The sequence below is a fragment of the Amblyomma americanum genome, chromosome 10, assembly GCF_052857255.1.
Source record: "Amblyomma americanum isolate KBUSLIRL-KWMA chromosome 10, ASM5285725v1, whole genome shotgun sequence".
NCBI classification, from domain to species: Eukaryota; Metazoa; Arthropoda; class Arachnida; order Ixodida; family Ixodidae; genus Amblyomma; species Amblyomma americanum.
Window position 1 is genome coordinate 18,197,395 of NC_135506.1, and position 27,051 is coordinate 18,224,445.

At 47.1% G+C, this 27,051-nt stretch overlaps 1 protein-coding gene across 2 annotated transcripts; it reads left to right on the forward strand.

The window, feature by feature from the left end:
• Positions 1-27,051, forward strand: LOC144108865 (prolyl 4-hydroxylase subunit alpha-1-like). Of its 2 annotated transcripts, XM_077642092.1 has the most exons (16): positions 1-1,045; positions 1,621-1,873; positions 5,850-6,044; positions 6,685-6,839; positions 7,657-7,851; positions 9,096-9,256; positions 9,430-9,463; positions 10,296-10,441; positions 11,802-11,975; positions 13,196-13,260; positions 15,866-15,977; positions 17,306-17,386; positions 19,476-19,529; positions 21,122-21,190; positions 25,925-26,021; positions 26,817-27,051. In XM_077642092.1, exons 2-16 carry the CDS (start codon positions 1,854-1,856, stop codon positions 26,903-26,905), a joined length of 1,647 nt encoding a protein of 548 aa, XP_077498218.1. In that variant the 5' UTR covers positions 1-1,045; positions 1,621-1,853; the 3' UTR covers positions 26,906-27,051. The 2 variants fall into 2 exon arrangements, with proteins under 2 accessions (XP_077498218.1, XP_077498219.1); XM_077642093.1 differs by lacking the exon at positions 1-1,045 and having other exon boundaries at positions 1,463-1,873.

Here is a 27,051-nt window from a genome sequence, read left to right on the forward strand (position 1 = left end):
TCTTGGGGAGTCCGGCGGCGCAAGGGCCGACGTGGCCACTGGCCTCGTGGCGATAGCGAAGTCAGCCACCACCAAAAGGCGCTAGCCACGGGTACCTCCTGCGTGGCGTGGGAAAGACGGCGGTGCAGAAGCGTTCGAGAGGTCGGCTCGCTCCAATAACCGCTGTCCCTTGACCGCGCACAAACGCTCGGACCATCGTCCCATCGCTCGAGACCACCGTTGTGGATCGCCTTAAAAGAGTGAGCGGCGGGAGGTCCGGACATCCCCGGCTGCTACTCGTTTACATTTTCTCCCCGCTTGTGCAAGGGCGCGTAAGCTAGGGTGATCCGTTTCTTCTCCGTTCGGCGGAGGGTTCACAGTTCCGCCTCTCCCGACTGCGTAAGCGAGGTCCGTTTTCCAATATTCTTTTCCAAGTAGTCGAACGGCTTTTTCTGGCGTGAGTAAGCCGAGAGATCCGCGTGACGACGCCGACCGACGCGGTTGTACGCGTGGTGTGTGTGAGTGCCGATTGCGCGGCTCGGTTCTTTTTTTTTTTTTCTATTGAATCCGGCCCGAGCATTATTGCCGCGGTTTCTCTTTCTCAGCAACAAGGACGCCAAAAGCAGCGACCAGACGGATATCGAGTGAGACGACGCCAAACCGAGCGGACGCCAAAGAGGTTCATCGCCTCGGAGGATTTGTCAACGCAGTGAGACCGTTTTAAGGCGGTCGTGTGCTTGCAGCGGTTGTGCACTGCCCAAAAGACGTGTCCTGTCTTCGATGTTAGGACTCGCAGGTGGACAGAGCTTCTAGAGACGCCAGAAGAACTCGAACCCTCGAGGATTTGTGGTGAGCTCCAGCGAAGGAGGTTCGAAGTGCCTCGCAAACCCCGCACTACGACAGCTTCGAAGTTTTTTTTTTTCTTTTGCTTCGTTGGGAGCTTCATGTGGGCGTGAACTTCGGAAGGTCGTCTGAGCACTCAGCGGTTCACAGTGAACAATGCATCGAGGCCTGGTTCATCGGCGGTCTAACGTTAACGCATTGAAAAAAGACTGAGGTCAAGAAGGTGAGCGCTGGTTTCCATTGGTCATCGTCCAACGAAGAGGCCGTATTTTGGGCTCACACTAAAATAATATTTTTGCAAAACGCAGTTCAACTAGCTGTTGGGGAAAGTATTTCATTTTGTTCTCTTTCCCCGCAGTGTTGGCAAACTGCTGGTTCCAAAGGCGCTCTCATTGCAGTGAGAACAAGGACGTACTCTTAAACGGAATATTTTTTGTTAAATTTAGAAAAACAGCAATCATCCTGCCTTATGTTACGGCCCTAAACTTGGGGCTATACCATGCTAAATCCTTCTAGAGGTTCACAGTGCCTGCTGCGCAACCTTAGCGCTTAGAAACTCTAGCGGTCCTTTTTTTTTTCACCGACATAATATTGTTCGAGGCCTTTCTGGTCAAACTCCAGAGGAGTGATCCTTAAAGGAAGGAGTTTAGGCGTGTTGTTCTCAAGCCTTCTTCTTAGCGTACATGTATAACTTGCTTCGAGTAGACAATACCGACAACAAGGCCGCCTCTCCGAACAGCTTGCATTTATACTAAAGCCACAGTTCATTAAGCCGTCGAAACACTGAAAAATTCGCAGGCAGTGAAACAGGAAACTTGCCTTCGTCGCTGAAAAACCTCCGGTCTTTCGCCGATTCGACGAAGAGAGAAAATCCAGCTTCGCGAGGAAAACAACCCGGGAACCAAACGGCGCACTCGGTCACGATATTGAAGTCTCGAAGAAACTGCGTTGCGGTGTGACAAACTCCGAGGGCTGGCTGCAAGGGTGAAGCAAGAGATACACGCACAAGCCAAGGACCAATCGGCACGGATATGTGGGCCACGACTCGAAGGTAAGAGAGGCGAGAAAAATTTTATTCCTCTTCCTGCACTTTTCTTTTCCTTTTCCGCACCGCCGGCCGTAATGCGTATACTTAAAAATCACCGAGCCGCCCCACAAAGAGCGCTTTCGAATGCACGTTATGGTGTGCTGGTTTCTTTTCCCCTTCCTCTTTTTCTCATTTTTTTTTTCTGTCTAGAACTGCTCAGTCGCTTTTAGTTTACTTTTGTTTTCCCCGCCGAGCTTTCCCTACTGGACACGCTTCCGTGAGTAAGATGTTGAGCCTAGCGCCCCGATTCCTACCTGCACCTTCCGTTTCCAGGCACCGTTTCGTAATTCGTCTGTCACGCAGTATCGTGCGTAACTGCTCAACATGCATTATGCGCGAACACATCGAGAGCGGTCTCAATTTGCGTGGAGTGGCTGTCTGTTCTCTCTCTGTTATCTGTCTACCTTGAGCTCCGCCTCGACAAACGCCTTTACTCTCCCCCTCATCCATCACTCACGGTGCCGGAGTCTCGCCTTCTTCGGCACATTCAGATGAATGCAGTTATCACCCCGTCCCGCCTCTTCCTCTATCGCTATCGATCGGACCCTTCCTGTCCCAACTGCCCCTGCATCTATGCGGACCTGGCCCATTGCCTCTTCTATTGCCCGGCTGCTCAGCAGTCGGGTTCCTTCCCCCCACCCTTTCTATCCATCACCACCTGGCTCGACTGGCTTGGCGCTGAAGGGGAAGAAGAACAGCGGCTTCTGGTCGCCCAGGCGGTCGACATGCTCGGCCTATAAATTTTGGTCGAATAAAAGTCTTTTACTACTACTACTACTACTACTTATCTGTCTGCTATCTGTATCCGTTATCTGTTGCATAGTGTGTAATGCGAATTGGTTATGGAAAAATGAAACGCGCGTTAACTGTTTCACTCCAAATGAACACCTCAACAGCGCCGTGAGCGTAGGGACGATGGTTTATGGTTTATGAGGTTTAACGTCCCAAAGCGACTAAGGCTATGAGGGACGCCGTAGTGAAGGGCTCCGGAAATTTCGACCACCTGGGGGATTCTTTAACTTGCACTGACATCGCACAGCACACGGGCCTGTACAAATTCGCTTCCAGCGAAATTCGACCACCGCGGCCGGTACCGAACCCGCGTCTTGAGGGTAGGCATGAAAGTGGAAGCGAAAGAGGGCGGAAAGAAATATGGCGCCGTAGTGGAGGGTTCCTGATCTCTACCTGGCGGGCTTTAAATGGGCGCTGAGGGCCAATGGAAGCTGGCTCAAATCGATAGGGTACAGGGTTCTAGTCACAAAGAGGCCGCTCTGACCGAAAACATAACTTTTATAAGCCAGAGAAGACCAAAAACGAAATACAGGTGTCGCTATCAGCGGACACAATTTCACAAGTAAAATGTATGCATCGACATCGATTTTTTGGTGTGGATTTCAGAGGCTATATATAGGCTACACAGCCAATCACTTCAGTACGGTGGCAACCAATCATTCTGGGTGAAGATGTGACGAGTTTAAAATTGGATGATGTTTTCCACACTGTCTGTTTAACGTGCACTCTCATCGCATAGCACGTGGCCGTCTTTTACGCTTCGCCTTCATCGAACTGTGTCCGCTGCGGACGGGATTCGATTCCTTGTCCTCGTACTAGGCAGCCGAGCGTCGTAATCGTCAAGCAGTCGTGGACGCTACTTTTGTATAGGAATACACCCTGGTCTGAAATTCGTGTCAGATTCGCCGATGGTTTCGGTGTCTATTTCGCTGTGACATTTGTGCGACGTTCGACTTAGGCTTCAGAGAACGGCAGCTACAAGGATTCGAAACAACTAATTTTATTTGGTTTGATTTGATTCATGGGTATTTTACGCCCCAAAGCGACTCATTCTATGAGGGACGCCGTAGTGGAGGGCTCCGGAAATTTTGGCCACCTGGGATTGTTTAACGTGCACTGACATCGCACAGTACACGGGCCTCTATTATACAATTTCGCCTACAACAACAACTAGCGTTTCGCTCTCACCAGCGTCTTGAGAGAGCGACAAAGTTCGGAAGGACGCCCACTCCCACAAAATGAGCCCCATGGTTAAGGATAAATTTTTACAAGCCTTGGAGGCCGCAACTTCTTCCTCCTGTTGGAAACGTTTCACTCGAGATAGCTCTCGCGCTTATAGACTAAGGATTAAAAATTTTATATAAACAAAAATGGTAAAATTATTGATATATATAATATCGGTAAGTTTGACGGGTTGCTTAAGCCAATACGATGAAGAAAAAAAAAGCCGAGCATGGTGGCAACTGCTACGTACCCGCGATTCAGAGGGGACGCTTTCAGCTTCTATTCATTTTTCACTACCTTAGCTTCTATCGGTCATCGCATATCTCTTCGTGCGGGATGAACAGCAGAATAAATATTCATGGAAAGAATTGTTTTTCAGGAAGGTGATGAAGGCAATAGCTATTTTTAATCTATCTAGCTTATCAAATGGCATGATGGCCCAGGGCTTACCTGGGCCATCATAGCTGGAGTATGTGAATGTTTACCAGGCTCGTTTTTAAACTTTCTCAGTGGTTCAAGACACTCGGTGCAAGTACACCACTGAGAACATTTGCAATAAATTGTCATTAATGAACGCAAAAGGCATCATCGTAACATCTTATCGTCAAAATTATTTCTTGTTTGTAACAATGCGTGACAGCCGGCCGATACCTTCATACAGATTGAGTTGACGTGCGCTTGTCAATCCAAGTGGTTATCTATCATGTCAAGGTACTTAAAGTAACCAACTTTTTCAAGTTGACAGTTTGTTTCTTTTCATTTTTATGTCAGTTAGGTTAGTTGGTCGTCTGGTGGGAATGAATTGCCATGTAGTTGGTTTTATGACTTTCACACTAAGTTTTCTTTGCATAAACCAGTGCGAAATGTTGGATATTTCTGCACTGAATTTCGCCGCAGTTTCTTCGATGGTGTCTCCTGTGACAACTGTAGAGCTGTGTCGTCGGTGTGCATGAGTGTGCCTGCTGGCTGGATTTCTTCTGATAAATCATTTACATATAATGATAAAAAATTAATTGCCGACCACTGAGGCACCCCTGTATGTAGTAGTTGACGGGGTGACACGGCATTAATAACTGAAACAACCTGGCGGCACTGTCTGATGTACTGTGAGAATAATTCAATAGCTTTGCTATGAAAGCCATAGCACTTTAATTTGCTTTATAGGATGCAGTGATCAGCGGTGTCGAATGCTTTCGCAGGTCAAAGAAAATAACAGCAATGATTTTTGTTACTTAGCATGTATGATCAGTTGTGTGGAAATCACTGAATTTTTTTTGTTGTTAGAAACACACCGACAGCTTCAAGCTACGCTAAATATTGGCATGAAAACGATCTGAACATGCTGTTAAGCCGCTGTTCTTAGCCGTTTATCGTGATGCAATAGAGTAGCCCTTACAAAAACTTCTTTAGTCTATAGACTGTCCATGGACTTCTGTCTATAAAGTCTGTGGACTCTCTATAGACGAACCCTAGAGAACAGTCTATAGGCAATGCATATTCGATAGACAGTCTGCAGACAATCTACAGATTTATGGCCATACACTTTTAATAGACTTAAATCTATGGACAGTCTATAGACATTGAATAGACAAGAAATATCTATATGAAGGCAATGCAGTCTATGGGAAGTCTATAGACTGTCTATAGACCATTTCTATAGGGGAGAGAAGATTACCTCCCCGTGCGTAATACCCTGACGTGTCACTTCTGAACTCGGTCATAAAAATCACGCATTTTTTTGACTGGAGGGAAATGACTTCACCATACAGAATAATCCCATTGGATGGAGGAAAGGACGTCACCTGCAGACAGGAAGTGACGTCATTTACGGTAAAGGCATCAGCAGCTGCTAATGCTTTCGCGCTGCCAATGCATAACATAACTAGGTGCCCCTGTGATTTTTCTCTCTCTTCCTGACATGCAGATATTGCGGCGTGCGTGTTCTGGTGGCCGTGGCATCGTTAGCTGTGCTTCCTCCATACAGCAGCGGACAGCTGCAACGGGACTTCTATTCCTCTGTGTCAAACCTGCTCAGCTTAGTGCAGTATGAGCAAGAGGTCAGGCTCATGCTTCTCGCCTACGCGGAGCGCCTCAAGGCGCTGCAGTCGAGCATCATCAGGTAAGCCGCACCCGGCGGGGTCAGTGTCTACTAGAGAGGACTAGGAACTGATTAGGAAAGAGGCAATAGAAATAACAGAGGGAAAGCGTGGAGAATAACCAGGCTTGATGCCCATTTTACTGCACAGCACGTCGTCAGCCTGAAGGCACACAAGGTGTTGTCCCTGTTCCTGAGGGTGTCGCGCTTGCGCCACAAGTTGCAACCCAGCCGCACCCACTTCCTTAACCCTTACATCAAAATTCTATTTCCCCTTTACAATCTTCTTCCATTTCCTTCAATGCAGGGTATCCAACCGGACCAGACTTCTGGTTAATCTCCATACCTTCCCTCTTTCTATCTCCCTCTACATATGACAAGAAAGAAGTGAAAGGCAAAAAGAAGAGGGTAAAATTTTAGCGGAGTTGTAATGCAGTCAGAGTTTAGTACGCCCTTTCGTGCTCATGGGCCCGTTTGCGGCCAATAAAAACAAATGACGTCCACAGTGTGGAGAGGAAATAAAATTAATTAGTATAAGGGCTGAGATGTAATGTGAAAAGGGATAAAATGTACGGCTTGCGAGCGTTTGTAGGGGGAAGTATAGGTTGGCCATCTTTTAGGACTATGTATACGAAAGCTTGACGACCACACTGTGCACACGCAGCTTTGTGGAGGCGAGGCAGCCGTACCACGACCTGCGGACACAATCCGAGGTCTCCGACTACCTGAAGCATCCTGTCCACGCCTTCCATTTCACCAAGAGGATGATCGTCGACCTGGGGTTCATCGAGGCGCAGATACAACAGCTGCACTCTTCGGGTGAGGAACCCAGTGCGACTCGGTACACCTCAAGATAGTTCCCCTAAACTAACTCCGAGCCCATGAAAGAAGGAAAGTACTCAGGAGAGGCGGTTACGCCACATTTTTTGAACCCGCTCCTCTCTGCTGCCCCCCCACCCCTGCTTGGCCACCGTCTCAGAACACTTGCGCATGCGCAGCAGACAATGCAGCAGACGACGCCGCTGCGCCTAGCGTTACCATTGGCTGCGCCGTCAGCAAAAGACTCCCAGAAGTCCTTGCGAAAGCGCGTGACTTCCGGCACACTTTTTGACGTGCAGTTCATATAGGGAGGGCCTGTCCTGAGTGTTCTTTCCTCCATGTCCGAGCCGCTCTTAATGTGAAGCATGCTTATAATGAAACCGAGACAAAAACGTGCTTTGCAGCTGGAGACTGCCCTGCCGAAAGTCAGTGACTCAACCACGGGGAGCAGCTAAATGGAGTAGCTACCGCATTTTGTAATTAATAGTGCACCGTGCCATATTCAGGTTTAAAACATGCCGAACAAGTTCCACTATAGCCATACCCATGTTATGAAAAAAAATAATCAACAGCGGGCTTACAATAGGATTGTTCCAGATTTTACTCATGTGCCAAGAGCCGCGCGGTTTTGTCTACCTTTGGCAATAGCTTAATAACGGAGTCAGCAGTGCCGCTTAAGACGTAGTCTGTCATAAACAAATTTTTTCTTCCACATTGCCCGAGGCTAGTCTTGTACATGCGAAGTTTTCCTTCGAATTCACCACTCATGCCACCCACTCGAAGGTACTTCTTCAGGCAGCCGCTTCTCTTGACGCAGACCCCCTGCAGAACCTGACTGCGATGCGCGTCAACCGGTTGCTGCCCTGGGACGAGGACTTCAATGGCATCGCCGCGTCGCTGGTGCGGTTGCAGGACACCTACCTGCTCGACATGAACGACCTGGTCGCCGGTCACCTGACCACCAGGGACGGGCCGGGCAAGAGCACGGTGCCCGGCCGCGTTCCCCTCACTGGTGAGGCTCAAAAGGCGGTGGCAACGCCCCAATGCCACTGAATCCCAAATGCACGCTATATCCTATAGCCAGAAAATTTTAAACTGAAGTGCCCGAAAGGGACACACTGACAACAGACGAAGGGACATGCGTTAACTTGTCGTGTCTTAGCATGCAGTCTTTTACCGCTTCAGTCCTCACAGTGAAGGCGCTGCATCCTACTCTCGATTCACACAGCAGGTCAATGATTCTTGCCTTGGAAACGAAAGAAAATTATTTATGTGATTTTTTTTTCATTGGCGTCAAACCGACACGACATGCCTGCCTGTTCTTGTTTCTCTCATCGTTCTTCTTCAGTTCCTATTCATGCGATTCACCTGCGTGTTATGCCTAATCAAACACGCCGCCTGTCCTTCCTTTGTTTCCTTCTCTTTCTTTTCAGTTGTGTGCAATTAATACAAGCTATGCCACCGAGCTTAACTTCGTGACCCGCCGCGGTGGCTCAGTGGTCAGGGCGCTCGGCTACGAAGCCAGAGTACCCGGGTTCGAACCCGACCGCGGCGGCCTAGTTCCAATGGAGGCGAAACGAAAAAGGCGCCCGTGCGCTGTGCGATTTCAGTGCACTTTAAAGATCCCCAGGTGGTCGAACTTATTCCGGAGCCCTCCACTACGGCACCTCTTTCGTCCTTTCTTCTCTCAGTCCCTCCTTTATCCCTCCCCTTCCGGCTCGGTTAAGGTGTCCACCGATATATGAGACCGTTACTGCGCCATTGCCTTACATAAGAAAACATTTAACTTCGTACACATGTACTAGTAATCCACGCCATACCACCAGGCTTAACTTCGTACATATTGACAAATCATCCACGCCGTGCACCATGGCTTAACTTTGTACACATGGGCTGATCATTCAGGCTATACCAGCGAGCTTACATTAGTACGCATGTATCAATCATTCACGCCATTCCACCAGGGTTAACTTTGTACAGATGGACTAATCATTAATTTCATCCCACCACGCTGAACTTTGTACTCATGATCAAAAATTGACCCTTTGTAGGCACAGTATAGTTCAGTCGCGAATAGCTACGCCTGCATGTAGTCTTGAATTCAGCATGATGCTTAACTGACGTCCGCAGTATTGTAAGGTGCAAGTGGTTTTCTGCAGCTCATAAAACGATTTTCCTTGACTCCAATGCAGCGGACAAATAAGCCTAGTGTAACACCCAAATATGGAAATCCAACACACAGTTCTTCCCGCACAGCTCGGGACTGCTACTTCATGGGCCAAGTGGCAGTGCACAATGGCTTCTACGACCGAGCAGTGGAGTGGGTGGAGCGAGCCGTAGACAAGACGAGCCAAGAGAAGCCACCATCGATATCCAAAGAAGAACTCTCGCCCTACCTCGACGCCCTTATCAAAAAGGTGCGCTCCAAATGCTTAAGCGTCGCTCAACACGCCAGCTCCGAATTATTTTCAGTTACCACTGGCAAAGTTCACATTATGTTCTCTCGTGCGATGTCCTTTGCGTGCTACAACACCTGGAGCAGGTTCTAACCTTGTTCCATAACTCTCTCTCTCTTTCTGGGTAACTGCAGCACGACGACGTACTGGACTCAATGGGAAAAGCTGGTGAGCTGTTTTTCGTTTGGTTTATGCGTCTGTTTGTTTTTGTGTTTGTTTTGGATTGTCATACAGTGCTCATATCCTAATATAGTTTGCAATAACTAAAACGTGTTTAATAAACCAAAACTAAATCTCTCATTACTTTGTTTTTACCATTCCTTGGCTATACGCACATCCAACACAACAGCCGAAAAAACGCGGCCGAAGCCACAAATCAAATCAAATTAAACTTTATTTTGTCACTCAAGGTGAACAGAGGACGACGGGCAAAATCCGCACAACTGCCGCGCTTGGCAAAGTTTAGGACCGCGCTATGTACAACTCAGCAGTAGTTGTAGTACAATGCAAGAAACGACATTATACCGGATTCAAGTTATCACAGTTCAGTTCGCAGACCCAAATTAGCACTTTACAGAACAAAACACCTCAGATGAAAGCACATGCAGTTTGAAGTACATTAGAAAGAGAATCAACCTGAAACACATTACGTTATAAACATAATAAAATTGAAAACACATTCAGCTTGAAAAAAGGATACATTATCCGAACATGTTCATGTTGTAATGAAGGGGATTATCCGGCTTTGTGTAACAGGGCTGTACACCCAGGAAAAAATTCTTTTGTGCGCCGTGTACTGTAAGGGGAACATTCAAAACAGCGGATGCGATCCGTAACTAACCGACAGACAGGCTGAGACACACATTTGTACTGACTTCAGCTGGCTGTCACTGCGAGTCCGAAGGCAGAACGCATGATTGAAATGCACGTGTTTGCTCAAGAGAGTTAAATCAAGTTAAGAAACCACGCTGCTGTCTTTTATCTGTTCAAATTCCACAAGGCCAGCATTGGCAGACTTACGGAGTGCCCGTGAGTCAGCGGACCAAGAAGGCCCTACAGTTCCGGACCAAGCTGTTCGATGAGAAGCTCACATCCGCCCAGGAAACGCATAACTACAAGAGGCTGTGCCGGGGAGAACAGCTCAGGGTGAGCAAACCTTCCGCAAACGAATTACGCTAAACGTAAAGCGAACCTATCAGTGACTCGATAAAAGTAAATATGGAAAGATCCCAAAAGCTTAAAGGGAAGCTGAAACGGTTTTGAAATTGCATGAAACGCCGTGGTTCGGAAGAAGGGACTTTGAAAATCATGTGTGTAAATTTTTTCTCGATTCTGTTCGCAAAATGAGCCGCAATCGCTGGTTAAAAACCCGGCGCCGACACGCCCTCTTCGCCTCCGGAAGCGCCGAAGGGGGGGAAGGAACTGGCGGAAGTGACGCCATTCACGGGTAGTGTGCCGGCCGTCCTGCTTTGCTTGCTGCTTTTCGGCCCGTGCTTTGGTGAACGACGGGTCCATAATTTTCAAAACCCAGTTCTCAAGCCAGCTGAAGAAACGCGCTACGCAGCAACACAGTCGGTGCTGGCCGGATATCCCCGTAGATGACGTCACGACGATGCAGGCCATTCGCGGCGTTCGCTCGGCGCCCTGAGACGCTGGTGCCCGTATTCTTCCAAAAAGCAGCTTTTTGCGTTTATTTCCACCCTTTTCGAATGCGATATTCTTTTATAGCGGTCTAAAAACTATAAAATGCCGCATGGAACTCAATTTTTTCGAAAAGTGCTTCAGCTTCCCTTTAACTTCAAACCATATCGTTACTTTTTGCTCTTGCTCATTGGCTATTATTAGCAGGAGTAACAGGTAAGCTAAGCATTACCTTTGGGTCAGGTCACATGGGACCTCTTTTGTATGCACATGTTTACTTGCAAAGTCGACTCTCGACAGGAAATAAAAATATCGAAATTGTAAATTGCAAGGGGCCTAAATAGTGAACCGATGCGTTCCATAGATCACCTATCAAGTATGTAGATAGAGTGATGTTCTATTCTAAAAAAAAAAAGTTTAGGGAGCAAAGTTTTGCAAAAAAGGAATCTTCACAGGGTCTTCAGAGAATTTTAAGAACAGACTTATTCTTTTTTTTTTACAGACTTGAATTTTGCAAATTTCAAGGGGCCTACAAAGTGAACCGATGCGTTCTATACATCACCTATCAAGTATGTTAGATAGAATGATGTTCTGTTCTAAAAAAAAGTTTAGGGAGCAAAGTTTTGCAAAAAGGCAATCTTCACAGGGTCTTCAGAAAATTTTAAGAACAGACATTTTTTTTTACACTTGAATTTTGCAAACTTCTGAAGGGAAAAAGAACCAGAAATAAGAATTTGGGAGACATGTTACGGAAATTTTTGGCTGAAGGTTGGAGTCCAGCCTTTATCTCATTGTAAACATATTTCTATTCTGTGCGGTTCTGCCACGTAACTAGTATGCAACTATTACCACCTGTTACCCGCAGACTCCCAAGATGGACAGTCAGCTGCGGTGTCGATACTTCCACGGCCGCGACGGCTTCTTCCGACTGCAGCCAGTGAAGATCGAGGAGGCCAGCCTGAGTCCCTACATCATCATCTTCCACGACATCATCAGGGACCGCGACATCAACGACCTGCTCGCGTTCGCCACGCCACGGGTGAGCGATCGACGCCCAAATGCGACAACGTGCGGAATGCTACAAGAGCTGTGCCACAGCTCAAGCGTACTCTCATCCCCGCACGTAGTGGTTATGTGCTGTGCGACGTCAATGCACGCTAAAGATCCCAAGGTGGTCGAAATTCTACTATGGCACCTCTTTCTCTTTTCCTTCTTTCACTCTCTTCTACATCACTTCCCTCAGGAGTCCACCGAGAAGTGAGAAAATTACTACACCATTTCCTTTACTCGGAAGACAATCTTCCCACATCACGAAGAACACAACCCGCCGCGGTGGCTCAGTGGTTAGAGCGCTCGGCTGCTGATCCGGAGTTCCCGGGCTCGAACCCTACCGCGGCGGCTGCGTTTTTATGGAGGCAAAACGCTAAGGCGCCCATGTGCTGTGCGATGTCAGCGCACGTTAAAAGATCCCCAGGTGGATGAAATTATTCCGGAGCCCTCCACTACGGCACCTCTTTCTTCCTTTCTTCTTTCACTCCCTCCTTTATCCCTTCTCTTACGGCGCGGTTTAGGTGTTCGCCGATATATGAGACTGATACTGCGCCATTTCCTTCCCCAAAAACCAATTATTCACGAAGAACGCAGGGGTACCGGACTCTTTCCGCAAAACCGTGATCGTCGTCGTTGAATCGGCGTAGGCGGTGATTATGTTGAAAACATTTTAATTGGAGCCAAAGTTGGCGGTCACTCCCCCTAATCAGGGAGTCCATTGGATCTTGCATCCGCTCCCTTTCGGTCAGCTCCTGCTGAACTCTCGGGTCTGAGATGGACATCTTTTCCTCCCATCGCTCAATCATCGGTCTGCCTCTACGTCACAGTGTGCGCATTGTGACTTATAGTCTTCTAGGTAGATTGTGTGAAGTCTTTCTGCTGCTGCAGCGCGCCTCTTTTCCATTTACTTCTCGCGACCCTTTAACTTCTGTTCACAGGGGGCAGTGATAGTGGGTCGGTTGGAGCCAGTCGTCGTTGTTGTCCTCTCTTGGAGTGATGGAGCCAGTTGACAGGCCTGTGTACTTTCTTTGAACAGCCTCTTACACATCCACAAAGGCATAACCTTCAGATGGACCTCCTAAATAGCATTATTTGAAATCCTCGTGTTTATTTCAATTTTGTTTATTCGCCATTCTAGACGCTTAAAGTACGCTTCGTAATAGCGTTTATTTCGATAACCTATCTGCCGGTCCACTATCCTCTGTGCAGCTGCTGCGGTCCACCCACTACGGAGAGCACGGCATGGAGACATCGCTGATTCGCACCAGCTCAAAGTAAGGCACCGCATTTGAAGCACACGCTTAGAGATAGGAGAAACGCAGATGAGAAACGCAAGCTTTCTTTTCAGTCTACAGGTTGAAAAACACCGTTGCCACAAAAGTTACTACAAAACAGCTTGTCTGCCGTGCAGTTACCGCATTTGTTGTTGTTGTTGTTGTTGTTGTTGTTGTTGTTGTTGTTGTTGTTGTTGTTGTTGTTGTTGTTGTTGTTGTTGTTGTTGTTGTTGTTGTTGTTGTTGTTGTTGTTGTTGTTGTTGTTGTTGTTGTTGTTGTTGTTGTTGTTGTTGTTGTTGTTGTTGTTGTTGTTGTTGTTGTTGTTGTTGTTGTTGTTGTTGTTGTTGTTGTTGTTGTTGTTGTTGTTGTTGTTGTTGTTGTTGTTGTCTTAGTGACATGGCATTTCCTCGCCTATTCTTTCTCTTCTTGTAAGCAGTATATTAGAAACGCTGCGTATATGAACATGAACGGCTGCTCGCTTTCAGTTTTACGAGGTTGGTACCGACGAGACATAGCATCACATCGTCAGTAATTTTATCTGCCACTTTCTGAATAGAACCGAAGAAAATAAAAGCAGAGAAGACTATAGGTTGATTACAAAGCAAAATGTGCCTACTGTCACATTGGTTAATCTCTCGCGATCGCAGCATCGCAAGGGCTCTTATAGCAAGCGATATTATACCATCAATGTCGCGAAAACTGACTGACAGGGCAACTGAAGAGCTTTTAGAATTCGACGACTTTAAGGGAACAAATGTGTGAAACGTGCAAGTAAATAAAGCGAAGCCCTTTTCGAATAGCATTTGAAATAGTGACGTAATCGTCTAATAAAGCCGCTATGGCATTCAGGCTTCTCGGCAGCGCACATCGCCAGGTCGCAGGCCCGATAATGTCATCTTGCGGGGGTGGTATATTTTCAAAGTAGAAACGCTTATTCTTTCCCTGGCGAAATACCATGACACATGGCACGGTGTGGGCGAAATTAATAGAAATCTGAAATCTCAGTGTAAATGACGTCATCCCAGGGCTTTTCTGTCCTACGTTTTGAGAAGAAGCCAGAACGTCACCGAGGCCTCAATGGACGATTACATCAGCGTCTGAAATGCTATGGCATAAATAAAAAGAAAAAACCTGGCATGCTTTAACTACAAGCTTTAAATATTCGAATCCCTGAATTCGTTTGAATCCATCAGAACCACTCCAGCTTGCATTCGGTAGTACATGTTAAAGGTTTTAACTGAGACAGATCACCCCGTGTCAATTTCTTCAAAATAACCAAATTTCTTACATTTTCAATATTTTTTCATAAAACTGAAAAAGAACAAGGTATTCTAAATGCGTTCGAAAAACGAATGCACTTCCAAGTGCGTCCGGTGGTCTCTCTATGCTTATGCGACTTCATAAGCTGCACAAATGCTCAGTCCATGGATCGTGAAATCGCACTGACATCGCACAGCACATGGGCGCCTTAGCGTTTTTATGGAGGCAAAACGCTAAGGCGCCCGTGTGCTGCGCGATGTCAGTACACGTTAAAGATCCCCAGGTGGTTGAGATTATTCCGGAGCCCTCCACTACGGCACCTCCTTCTTTCTTTCTTCTTTCACTCCCTCCTTTATCCCTTCCCTTACGGCGCGGTTCGGGTGTCCAACGATATATGAGACAGATACTGCATCATTTCCTTTGCCAAAAAACCAGTTATTATTACTATTATTATTATTATTATTATCAACGAGTACGAACAGGCTCTTTGCAGTTGTCCAGCAGACGTGAGGACTCATCAGTTGCGTGCTAAGGAAATGCCCTCATCACCAACCTCGCAGTCCATGTAGTGCACGGAAGTAATGAAACGGTCACATTAGTTTCTGCAATAATGAAGAAAGGTCATTGCACTCCTTCGTTCCCATGATGAAAGATTCAAGACCCTGACACATTTGGGTACATAGAATACATAAACTTACTCATCAGAGCAACTAACCGTTCGAAACGTAACACCGCCGAAGCATCAGTACTGCGAAATTGAGCGTCATCATATAAGACGCAGCATAAGTAATCAAGTGCCCAAAAGAGTTCTTTAAATAACTTGAGCTGTTAATTTGTATGGACCCTTCTCTGATGTGACGCTAGCTTATTCGCAGTACTTGTGCGAACTTGTAATGCTCCCTAGACAAAATGCCAAATCTTTTGCCGAAAAATCTTCGGTTATTGTTCTGGAACCTTGTGCGTACCATGTAGTAAGCGAGGGGAGTGGCAGGGGGAAATGAGCAGAGAGGCCTATGCTCTGGTGGTAGTCGTTTTATTAAAAATAATAGTAAAAAGGAAGGAAAAGATTTTCGCCAGCCCCGGCATCTGCCATCGACACTGAAGCACCTGAGCTGGGGCAGCGGAAATAAAGGATAGCAGGCAGAATGGAGAAATGAATTGAAAGAGGTGAGGTGACAGGAAGAGAGGATAGGGGGAGAAGTAATATGTACAAACTATTTACACATTAAGAACTGTGTCCAGGTTGTGCGCGTGATTAGTTCATTCATCGACTGATATTTCGCACAGAAGTAAGCTTTCGTCACACCTGCCTTAATGTTTTCCTTAATCTGCCTATGCTCTGCAGCGCCTGGCTCGGCGACGAAGATGCGCCCGTGGCGCTGAGGCTGAACCGCTTTCTGCAGTCGTTGCTGGGCTTGGGCACCAAGTACAGCAAGGGCGAGGCCGAACACTATCAGGCAAGAATGTTTGTCCTTACTTGCACTCGTTTTCATAAAAGGAACTTTGCCTGGCGCATCCTGTGAACTGATAAAGCACTGTTGATGCTTTACAGTATCTTATTACTGTCTACTTGTGATTTCATTTCTAATTAGGGAAAGTTTAACTTTGGGAAACTTAAATCCCGTGTGCCATACCATACCACATACCATATCACATACCATACCACATACTATACCACATACCGAACCACATACTATACCACATACCATACCACATACCATACCTGTCGCTGTGGTGGTACAGTGGTTATGGCGCTCGGCTGCTGACTCGAAATACGCGGGATCGATCCCGGTCGAATTTCAGTGGAGGCAAAATTATAGAGGCCCGTGTGCCGCGCGATATCAGTGCACGTTAAAGAACTCCAGGTGGTCTAAATTTCCGGAGCCCTTCACCACGGCATCCCTCATAGCCTGAGTCGCTTTGGGTCGTTAAATCCCTATAAACCATTTCTAGTGTAGCAACCTATCCTGGTAAAGCTGTTGGCCCCATGAAAGCTGGTAGTTACGATTGCTTTACTGTCTAGTGTTAGCTCTTAGTATACACGCAACAGCGGAGCGTTGAGTGATAAACGCTGAGTAAAAAAGTCTTCCCAATTATTTTTTACCCTAGAACGGCCCAGTTACCACGACTTCGGAGGGCAGGCCAGTTGGTGGAACATTATGAAGATAATAATAATTGTTTTGGGGGGAAAGTAAATGGCGCAGTATGTCTCATATATCGTTGGACACCTGAACCTCGGCGTAAGAGAAGGGATAAAGGAGGAAGTGAAAGAAGAAAGAGGTGCCGTAGTGGAGGGCTCCGGAATAATTTCGACCACCAGGTGATCTTTAACGTGCACTGACATCGCACAGCACACGGGCGCCTTAGCGTTTTGCCTCCATAAAAGCGCAGCCGCCGTGGTCGGGTTCGAACCCGGGAACTCCGGATCAGTAGCCGAGCACTCTAACCACTGAGCCACCGCGGCGGGTACATTATGAAGAGCAAACTTGCAAAAAGAGGCGGGACACAACAACCACCCTGTGTTGTCGCCTGCCTCTGTCCCGTCTCTTTTTTGCGGTTTTATTCTTCGTAACAGTTACGACGAACAGCTTTACTGTTTGCATGTTTTTGTTTTTACGGATCAGGACATATGCCTTAGTTTATACGCAAAGCAAGTAATGTTAATCGACGCTCCCGTTATGCTTTGGTGCACCTGCTGCCGACCTCTGCACACTTATAGCGTTATGATGGCATTCGTTCTGTCCGCTTCAAGTTTTCATTGCCCCTTCATTTCTGCACCTTACAGCTTGCCAATTACGGAGTGGGTGGTCAGTATGTGGCACATCACGACTTCCTCGCTGAGATCTACAAGGACCCGAACAGAAAGGTGCGAATCATCATCATCATCATCATCGTCATCATCATCATCAGCCTTACTACGCCCACTGCAGGGCAAAGGCCTCTCCCATGTCTCTCCAATTAACCCTGTCCTTTGCCAGCTGCGCCCACCGTATGCCCGCAAACTTCTTAATCTCATCCGCCCACCTAACCTTCTGCCGCCCCCTGCTACTCTTGCCTTCTCTCGGAATCCACTCCGTTACCCTTAAGGACCATCGGTTATCTTGCCTTCGCATTACATGCCCTGCCCAAGCCCATTTCTTCCTCTTGATTTCGACTAGGATGTCATTAACCCGCGTTTGTTCCCTCACCCAATCTGCCCCCTTCCGGTCTCTTAAAGTTACACCTATGAGAAAATGAGAGTTCAAATGCTGACCGCATTATGTTGACAATTTCCGACCGCACCGACATGATTGTCAGAAATTTATTTTTCTGCGCGTGGTAATTGCGGGCCGACTCCCCTTCTCTCAAACTGGGCTTTTCACAAAATAATCTTTCTCCGAGCTAATATGTTTTCTGACGGGAAAATCTGTACCTGTTGGCTCCTCTTTAGGTTTGGTGTATTGTACTTCGAGTAGCTTCAGTGAAAATATTACAAAACCTCGTAGCGCAGATATATACCACGTTAGTGAAGCACCAGAAGTTATGAAAGATGACCGAGTGCCAGCTGTCATGTTGCCACGTGGCTAGTGTAAGAAACAACGGAATGGCTTACTGCGCGGCGCTGTCGCCAATCCCTGAAGTGGATGATATAGCAAGGTAACTTTAGCAGCATGTTCCTGGGAAGCTCTTGATCTCTACTTTTTCTTTCTTGTTTGTTAATGTGTTCGTAACCTCTCTCCCTAAGCCTCATTTCTGTCACTTATCTATCGCCATTAATTTATTCTTGTTGCCACTTCTGTTAAAGTAGTTGAAATTATATTGCTCTATTGCATTACATTGCACTGCAAAATTGTATGGTAAATGACACGTTTGCATTTACCATTAGCAGTGCTTGTCGTACATGCTCCCTGCAATAATCTATGATGAAATTATCGCATTGTTAAATAAATATAAATACTGAATAACTTGAGGCAAAGAGCAGTGCAGTGCACGCAGTGCGTAGAAGAGACAGATGACATTTATTACGAACTAATAAAGTGGCCACCAGGTGGAGGGCAGCCTAAGAGGAAGCAGCCCGGCATCTGATGGTGTAATGGCGTCACAAAATACACAGGTATGATTTTGGCGAGACTGAAGGGTACGTCAGGATCGTCGGTAGTGTTTTTTGTAGCCAGAGTTACATTGGGCTACTAGTCGAGCATTTCGCCGTGAGCCAGAGTAGACAGTTGTGCGCATGCGCTGTTACCATGGCAACCGGAGAGGAGCATCAGGTGCGGCGTGTGCTTCGCCGTCCCCGCGGCCGCGCACCCCTCCACCGTCGGAGCCGTGCGTGACGTCACGCGGATGAGCAGTTGTGCGCATGCGCCGATACCAAGGTAATCAGAGAGACCCCACAGGTGCGCCGCGCGCTTCGTCGCCGCCTCGCCGCACGCAGCTATATGAAGCGAACCGCGAGTCGCATGCGCAGCATTGCGCATAAAAGGCGGAGATGTAATGGGCGCTGCATCACAAGGTTTGACATGGATGCAGAGGAGGAGAGTCCAGCCGCTGCTAAACGGCGGTACAGACAAGCGAAGACTAACTCTTCCGATCCTGAGGTTGTCGCCTGGCTCTTGGCTACTCAACAAAGAGAGAATGAGCGTAAGAAGGCGAAGAGAGCAGCGGAGACGCCCAAAAAGAGAGAGGAACGGCTTGCCAAACGGAGATTCCAGACTGCCGCGCGTAATAGCCGGCTCCTATCCGCCAAGATGGAGCCCAATGTATCTCATTGCTAAACATACTGAGACCACAGCAAGCTCAGCCAGGGAAACGTACTTCTCGCTACGTATATCCTGGTATAGCCGAGCTAAGCCACTGCCAATTTTTGTCCTGCAGCATCGGCTGGAATCGGTTCTAGACGATGATATGACATTAATGATTCTATTCTTAACCACTGCACTTCGCTAAAATTCTGCCGTCTTTCTCTTGCTCTTCAGATGGACGACTTCGAGCGGGTGTCCGGGGACCGAATAGCCACACTGATGTTCTACGTGAGTAACATTCATACACGTTCTCTTCATCAATCATTACTGGCTCATTGTTTGTGAATGAAAGGAAATATTTGAAGCAGGCAGAGCATTAATTCACAGGATGCCATTATATAGGCAACAGATATACGACTGCCAGCCTATATGATATGCTGTGTTACAATTACCTGTTCCCTCAATCAATCCGAGCATGCCAGCTGCAGTAACAATGCTTGCATATGTCATGTGCAAAATACATAACATGTAGAAATTAACGCAGATAATCACCCTTTCACCGCTGCAGTTTCTCTTTGCTGTTGTTGTTATTGTTGCCGTTGTCGCTGTTGAATAATTAACTGTTCAGAGACGCCAAAACGGGACCATAAATCAGATGTGTTTTTCAACAATCCAGGTAAAATCCCTGCAGAAATCACGTTACTATTCTAATCGAACTTGATTCATTGGGCTATTCCTTCTGCTCCGTTACCTCGAAACAAAACGCGGCCGCTATAGTTAGTATAAACTAGCCCGCGAGGAGGACGACAAAAATGTAGTGGAAGTGATAGTTAACTGTAACTGTAATAATCCGCTCCCGGATTATCTCACTGTTATCTAAGGACTACACCACGCCTTTTAGGACTACAAGAGCTGTGAGCATTGTTTTTATTTTTTTTTCTGTCAGCTGTCAGGCGCCAGAAATTTGCTCGGTGTCGGAGACGTATCTGATTCGAGGTAGTGTCATTTACCACCGTGTGTATTTATCTTGCCGGCCCTTTCAAAGCTTCCCAGGATCCCGGGGTTTGTCTCTAGGGCTTGAACCGAAGCTCTACTTTTTTATTTATTTGGTTTATGTTGTGCACAAGCGGGCATTTTTCCTTATTTTGCATCTTATATTATTGTGTTTTTGTGTTCGGTCACAAAATATGTTATACACACATGTTCAATATGCAATGGACCTGCAATTTCCCTGTCATGACTTGGTTTCATTGTATTACAAGTATGGATGTATTGTATTACAAATACTGCTCTCAATCGAATTATGTAAGTAGTTAACACTCTGTTAAGGGTTGGACGGCTGCGTCAGGCGGGAAACCGCCTCTAGCCTATGCTCACCCAGGACAAATTTTGTAAATTTTTGTCCCCAAAAAAAGGACTACTACTAGTAGTAGTAGTATCCCTCACACTTATAAGCTTCTTTGCGGTCAGGGCAAAAAAAGAGCGAGTTAGCTTGCGTTATCGTAACAGCTATAATAAAAAAAAAAGTTGAGCTAGTTGGCACCGGTTAACTTGGTGCGACATAGTAACTAGCATGTGTCCTGTCGGTTCCTTTTCGCTGCCCCTATACAGCTTTCTTTTCGCGCTACTTGCTCTGTAGCGAACGTATACTGCTACACGACCAGCGTTAAACGGCGCGTGCGCAGACAGCTCAAGCAGCCCGGAGATGACGCAGGTGTCAGGGCCGTCTGCGCATGCGCTGCTGATGGTTAGCGGTGAGGGGTAACGCTACGATAAAACGCTCCAGTTTTTCTCACCTTCCGGAAAGTCAGAGCGCTGGGGATTATGGTGCATCGCGTGACATTTGTTTGAAACCTTTGCCTCTCTCTCTCTTTTTACAGCTGAGCGACGTCGAAGAGGGAGGAGCCACAGTGTTCCCACATCTGGGTGTACGATTAACACCGAAAAAGGTGAGAATCGTAAGAAACGACATGCTGGTAGCAAATAGCACTTTTAATTTTTTCCATTTTTCCCGGCTGCTGAAAACCGGCAGCGGCTCCCGTGCGCTGCGCGATGTCGGTGCGCGTAAAAGATCCTCAGGTGTCGAAATTATTCCGGACCCCTCAACTGCGGCAGAAAAGTGAAAAGAACAAGCTGGACGTCATAATACGCAAAGTATACAAAAGAGCACTTGGTGTCCCGGTCAACGCAGGAACCGAAAGACTACTACACATGGGAATTCATAATACTGTATATGAAATTAATGAAGACCATACGATATCGCAAAACAGAGAATACGGCTGTCAGGAAGCAGGACAGGAAGGGACGTGCTCGGTAGACTAGGGCTCCCATGCATTTGGTCTACGGAGGACAGAGTGGACTTGGGAGACCAGCTTAGAAGCAGGATCGAGGTGCAGCCCATTCCGAGAAATATTCACCCCGAATATCATAGGAAAAGAAGGAAGGCTAGGGCGACGGCCATCGGGAGAACATGGGGCGCGATGGAAGAGGCAATTTACGTGGACGCTGCAGGACCAGTCAACGGGATATCAACGATAGCATGCACGGATGCGCAAGGGAAGTTAGGCAATGGGGCATCAATTGGATGCCAGAGAATTGCCCAGGCTGAGGATGCGGCGATAGCTTTGGCGATGGTTTCCAGGGATACCTGGTGTGTTAGTACGGACTCCCAGACTGCATGTCGTAAATATAAAAGAGGAAGAAGGATTGGTGAACACGCAAACAGAATACTCAGAACTAAACACGATACAGACTTTAAATCCACAGTCATATGAACTCCAGAACTCTTGGGATTTTAGAAACGATGGCGCTCATGCCGCTGCCCGCGCGCTATAGTGCTCCGGGTCACCCAACATTCGAAGGAGCATCATTATTCTGAACTGCTATTAAGCTACAGGGATTTACTCCAACATTTGAAATTAACGAAGAAAGTATACGCCTAACCACACAAAAATATAAACAGGGAGCAAGGGGTTATTTTAAGGAAATTGCAATCGAATACCTATATAAATCCTGTCGAATTAAGCTATATGTTTCCAAGCTCACATGATCCGCACTGCGCCTTCTGCGGAGAAGTGGCTGACTTATACCATATGGTATCGGCGTGCCAAAAAAAAAAAAAACCCGGCTATACCAAGATGCAATAACCCAACAACTGAGGACTGGGAGGCGGCGCTGCCCAGCTCACATTCGGAGGGCCAGCTTTCGCTGGTGAACCGGGCAAGAGCGGCGGCAGAAGCCAATGAGGGCCCACCCAAACATTCTATGCATTAAACGTATTTCTCGTCTCTCTCTTTTCCTCAACTGCGGCAACTCTTTCTCGCTTTCTTCTTCCATTGTCTTTTCCAAATCTTCCCTCATGGCGCGGTTCGGATGTCCATCTAGAAGTGACACATATATTGTCTTGAATCTTGAATAAACAGCGCTGTTTATTCAAGATGCTTAACCAACTAGCCCGCCAAAACGTGTTAACGCAACATATATTGAGCCTTTTCCGTTCCTCAATAAACCATTTTCATTTTCTATAAGACCAACCAACCAAACAGCAATAACGGCGCATTCTGTATTGCACACTGAACCGAAAGGGTTCTCAGCAAAGTGGCGCCACCACGCAACCCCGCGTAGTGTTCCAGATCTCGAATGCTTCCCTCCTTCCCGCCTTCCCGCCTCTCGGTTGTAGCACTACTGGCGCCATCTGTGTTCCATAAGCAAAACTATACTTTTAAACAAGTGGCGGCTACTACAGATGCATATTGTACCACCGACATATCCAAATGCTGCTAGCTACTCTATGTTGCCTTTTGGTGGGATAGTTGGTACGCCAGTGCAGCTGAAATTTCGTTGTGCTTAATGTTTGCAATACATGCGGGATAAAGCAAAGGGTTAACAAGGGCAGGACAAAGCGTACTGTTGCCCGTGCGTGTTTTGTCGCTGTGAACCGCTGGCTTTGCCTGGTGCATACTGCAAGCCTTTAGCGCAGTGAAATTCCAGTTCCTCCGCGATTTTGCATCGGACCAACTTAGAAGCCGTTCTTTTATTTGTGTGTGTGTGGTATATTAACACGCTTCTGATCGAAATTTCTGCGCCAATTTCGGCGTTGGCTTGGGCGTCAACTTCGCCGTGATAACGGAGCGATATCCGATGGAGGTTGCCAATAGTGGGAGCGACAAGCATTGCGTGTTAAACAAACGCAAAGCGCACGGCTCATTGCATAGTACACAACTGCGTCCCATTGCGCGCAGAATGGAGACCCGGAGGCTTTATCATCATCTCGAAGCGATCCACTGTATATGCCACACATGCCTCGGCTCCCTATACATCAGTCTCTGCTAAAAGCAAACGCGTCGCGCAAAAGGCTCGAAGTGGCACGGCACACGGCCAGCGAACTACTAACGGTACCGCGTGATGCATCCATTGTAGGCATTGTTGATATATGGCTTGGGTAAGCACGGTCCACGGTAGTAGGCGGATAATAGGCAGTATCTGTGACGTCACCAGCCTCGTTTGACCACAATTTCGCGCAGAGGGTGGCATGGTTGGATCAGTTGTCACAAGAACGATTTCAAACTTTTGTGTTCGTGAACTCTTATTCGGGCGCATTTGTATGGATCTTCAAGGATATCGTCGCTTTTTTTTACTTTTTGCCCGAAGACGGCTAGTGTTAGTGCTGCGAACGGTACTACAGTATTCACAGTTAGCGGTTACTGCATGTCAAAATATGGCGTCTTCGCTCTGGTCAGGCCCAGTATCTAAGCTTGCTCATGTCTTGAAAGCCCAACCCACGCAGCCCTGCTTGAACGCAGACATCGCGTTCTTGTTTCGGCAGAGCACGGTAACTGCTCCAATACCCCACCCCCGTTTTCAAATTTACTAATTAAAAAATCTTCCTTAATTACACAATTATTTTCTTAACTGCTTGCTAATTAATTCCTTGATTGTTTTCAGTAATTAACGTGACAGCATCAGTCTTCGGCACGGCATATAACACCATTAATTTATTACTCATTATCATTGAACTTTCACACACTCGTTCATCTGGAGTGACGTCATCGTGTGGACACATTTTTTGGACAAGTTTTGCGGACACAGCTTAGCCATATAATGCTTTCGCATTAATAACGCCAGCGGGGCAGGATATGTGGCGAGATGGGTGGGGAGGAATGTGCAGGTCAGGCGAAGCATAGGTGGAAGGGAAGCACAGCCATACCTATGATTGAAGGGGAGTACGCGACCACGCACATGTGCCTCTGGAGACCTTAGCCGTTACTGGGTGGGCCATGCGCCGACCCGAAATCACGTGACCACGCTGTACGTACAGCTCGTCGTCAGATCAGAAATGCTTCAACACCCCTCTTGGACGGTCACTTAAGCAAGAGACCATATTGCCGGCGTTTACGCTATAGCTAGCGTCGTATTTCGCGATTATGCAAGCAAGCGAATTTTCTTCATATGCTGGTTTGGTTTTGTACATAGCGGTTTAACGTCCCAAAGCGGCTCAGGCTATGAGGGACGCCGTAGTGAAAGTCTCCGGAAACTTCAACCACCTGGGGGTTCTTTAACGTGCACTGACATCGCACAGTAAGACAAGGCCTATATAATTTCGCTTCCATCAAAATTCGACAGCCGCGGCCGTGATCGAACCCGCGCCTTTCGGGTCAGCAGCCGAGCGCCATAACCGCTAGGCCACCGGGCGGCGCTTTCCACACATGTCAGTGTGCCATAAGCAAGTTGTCGTACTGCTACTCAGTATGAGTGCCTTTAAATTGCGACCCTCTTGCCTTCTTGTAAAACACAAGGAAAAGGGCTAAAGAAGCGTAATAGTTCTGCCTAAATTAGACGTCTGTACAAAAAGAACAAAGAGCTGTATTAAGTGCATTCAACTATGCATTGAACTTCTTTTTAAAGTCACATATTAAATGCACTCAACTGCAAATATCTATCTAATGTGTGAGACAAAATGCGCACGTCATGAACGAGGTGTCCTCGAATTTGTCTTTTGAGAAAAGTAAATGACGCAGTAACTGTCTCACATTCGCGGTGGGCACCCGAACCGCACCCTAAGGGAAGGGATAAAGGAGGGAGTGAACGAAGATAGGAAGAAAAAGGTGCCGTAGTGGAGGGCTCCGGAATGATTTCGACAATCTATATTGACATCGCACAGCACACATGTTGTTAGTGGCTATTTATTATTTAAAGAAAACAATGGAAGGAAAAGATGTTGGTAGCCGCGGCATCTGCCATCGAAAACTGAAGCGCCTCAGCTGTGGCTAGCGGGAATAAAAACACAGGGAGAGGACAGGGAGAGGGAAAGAAACGGGGGAGGATAGTAAGAAAGGCGGCAATAAACACTGTGTACCAATACATGGAGACGAAACGCAAAAGGCGCCCGTGGGCTGTGCGATGTCAGTGCACGTTAAGGATCCCCAGGTAGTCGAAATTATTCGGGAGCCCTACAATATGGCACCTCTTTCTTCCTTTCTTCTTTCACTCCCTCCTTTCTGCCTTCCCTTACGGCGCGGTTCAGGTGTCCGCCGATATGCGAGACAGATACTGCGCTATTTCCTTTCCCCAAAAACCAATTTCAATTTCCATTTTTGCATGCGCTTTTCAGAACTGCTGGACGATGTTCTGGAGGTATAGCCCAGTTTATGCGTTCAGTGAACCGCTGCTCATTTTTCTCCTAGGGAAATGCAGCTTTCTGGTGGAACCTCAACTCAGACGGCGAAGGGGAGCAGCTGACGAAACATGGCGGCTGCCCCGTCCTCTACGGCTCTAAATGGAGTGAGTGGATTCTTACTGTCAGACTTCTGCTGCAAGCGCACCAACTGGATCTCGCGTGTTTACACGAGGTATTCCGATGCCTTAACTGGGAACAGTTGGGGACATGAGTCAATGGCGAACGTCATAGTAATCTGCGTTCACTGATGACACTGTCTTGCTGATACGGTCAGGTGATGAAATGCAAAGCCTGGCCAGTTAGTTAGACAGGCAAATCAGAACGGTCGGTCTAAAAATGAACATAAGAAAATCAACGTAACGTCCAACAGTGTCGCAAGGAAACAGCAGTCCACAATTGGCAGAGAAGTGATGGAAGTAGTAAGGGAATACGTCTACTTAGGGCAGGTAGTGGCCGCTGATCCGTATCATCAGAGGGAAATAACTACAAGTATAAGACAGATACTGCGCCATTTCCTTTCCCCAAAAAACCAATTATAAGAATTGGGCAGAGTGCATTTCGAATTTCCATAACGCATTTCGACTCAGAAGCATCCGTCTAAGTACTGCTCACCGAATTCGCACGAATTCTGGGAATTTTGGACTGGGTAGTTTTCAAGGTCGGTTCGGTTAGGACCAACAAATTTGGTCCGCTGGTTTATAGCCTCATACGTAAACCTCAATGCCGCAGCTAGTTGACAGGGAACTGAAGTTCATATGACAGTTCAGTATCCGTGTTTGAGTGACCGAGTGGTTTGATTGATTGATTGATTGATTGATTGATTGATTGATTGATTGATTGATTGATTGATTGATTGATTGATTGATTGATTGATTGACACCCTTTTCGTTCCTTTCCAGTCGCGAACAAGTGGTTCCGCTCCAACAGCAACGTGTTCCGGTTGCCCTGCGCTCGAAACCGCAGCGAACCTCTGGCGCCGCTCGTCTGACTCCGGCCACCGGCGGCGCTGTGGTCGCGCTGCTGCTGCGCCCTTCAACTCCAAGTCATGCCAATGAATCTACGTCGTTTTTGTTGTTCTATTTAAGCGTGTTTCGTTCTATTAAGTGGTTAAATGCAAAAATAAAGAGTTGTTAT

What these genes read in the sequence shown, in the direction of transcription:
- LOC144108865 (XM_077642092.1), top strand. Translation starts at nt 1,854, where the DNA reads ATGTGGGCCACGACTCGAAG. An exon ending in CGGCCGCGTTCCCCTCACTG is followed by an intron (nt 7,852 to 9,095) that starts GTGAGGCTCAAA and finishes CTTCCCGCACAG; the next exon opens with CTCGGGACTGCTACTTCATG. An exon ending in TACGATTAACACCGAAAAAG is followed by an intron (nt 21,191 to 25,924) that starts GTGAGAATCGTA and finishes TTTTTCTCCTAG; the next exon opens with GGAAATGCAGCTTTCTGGTG.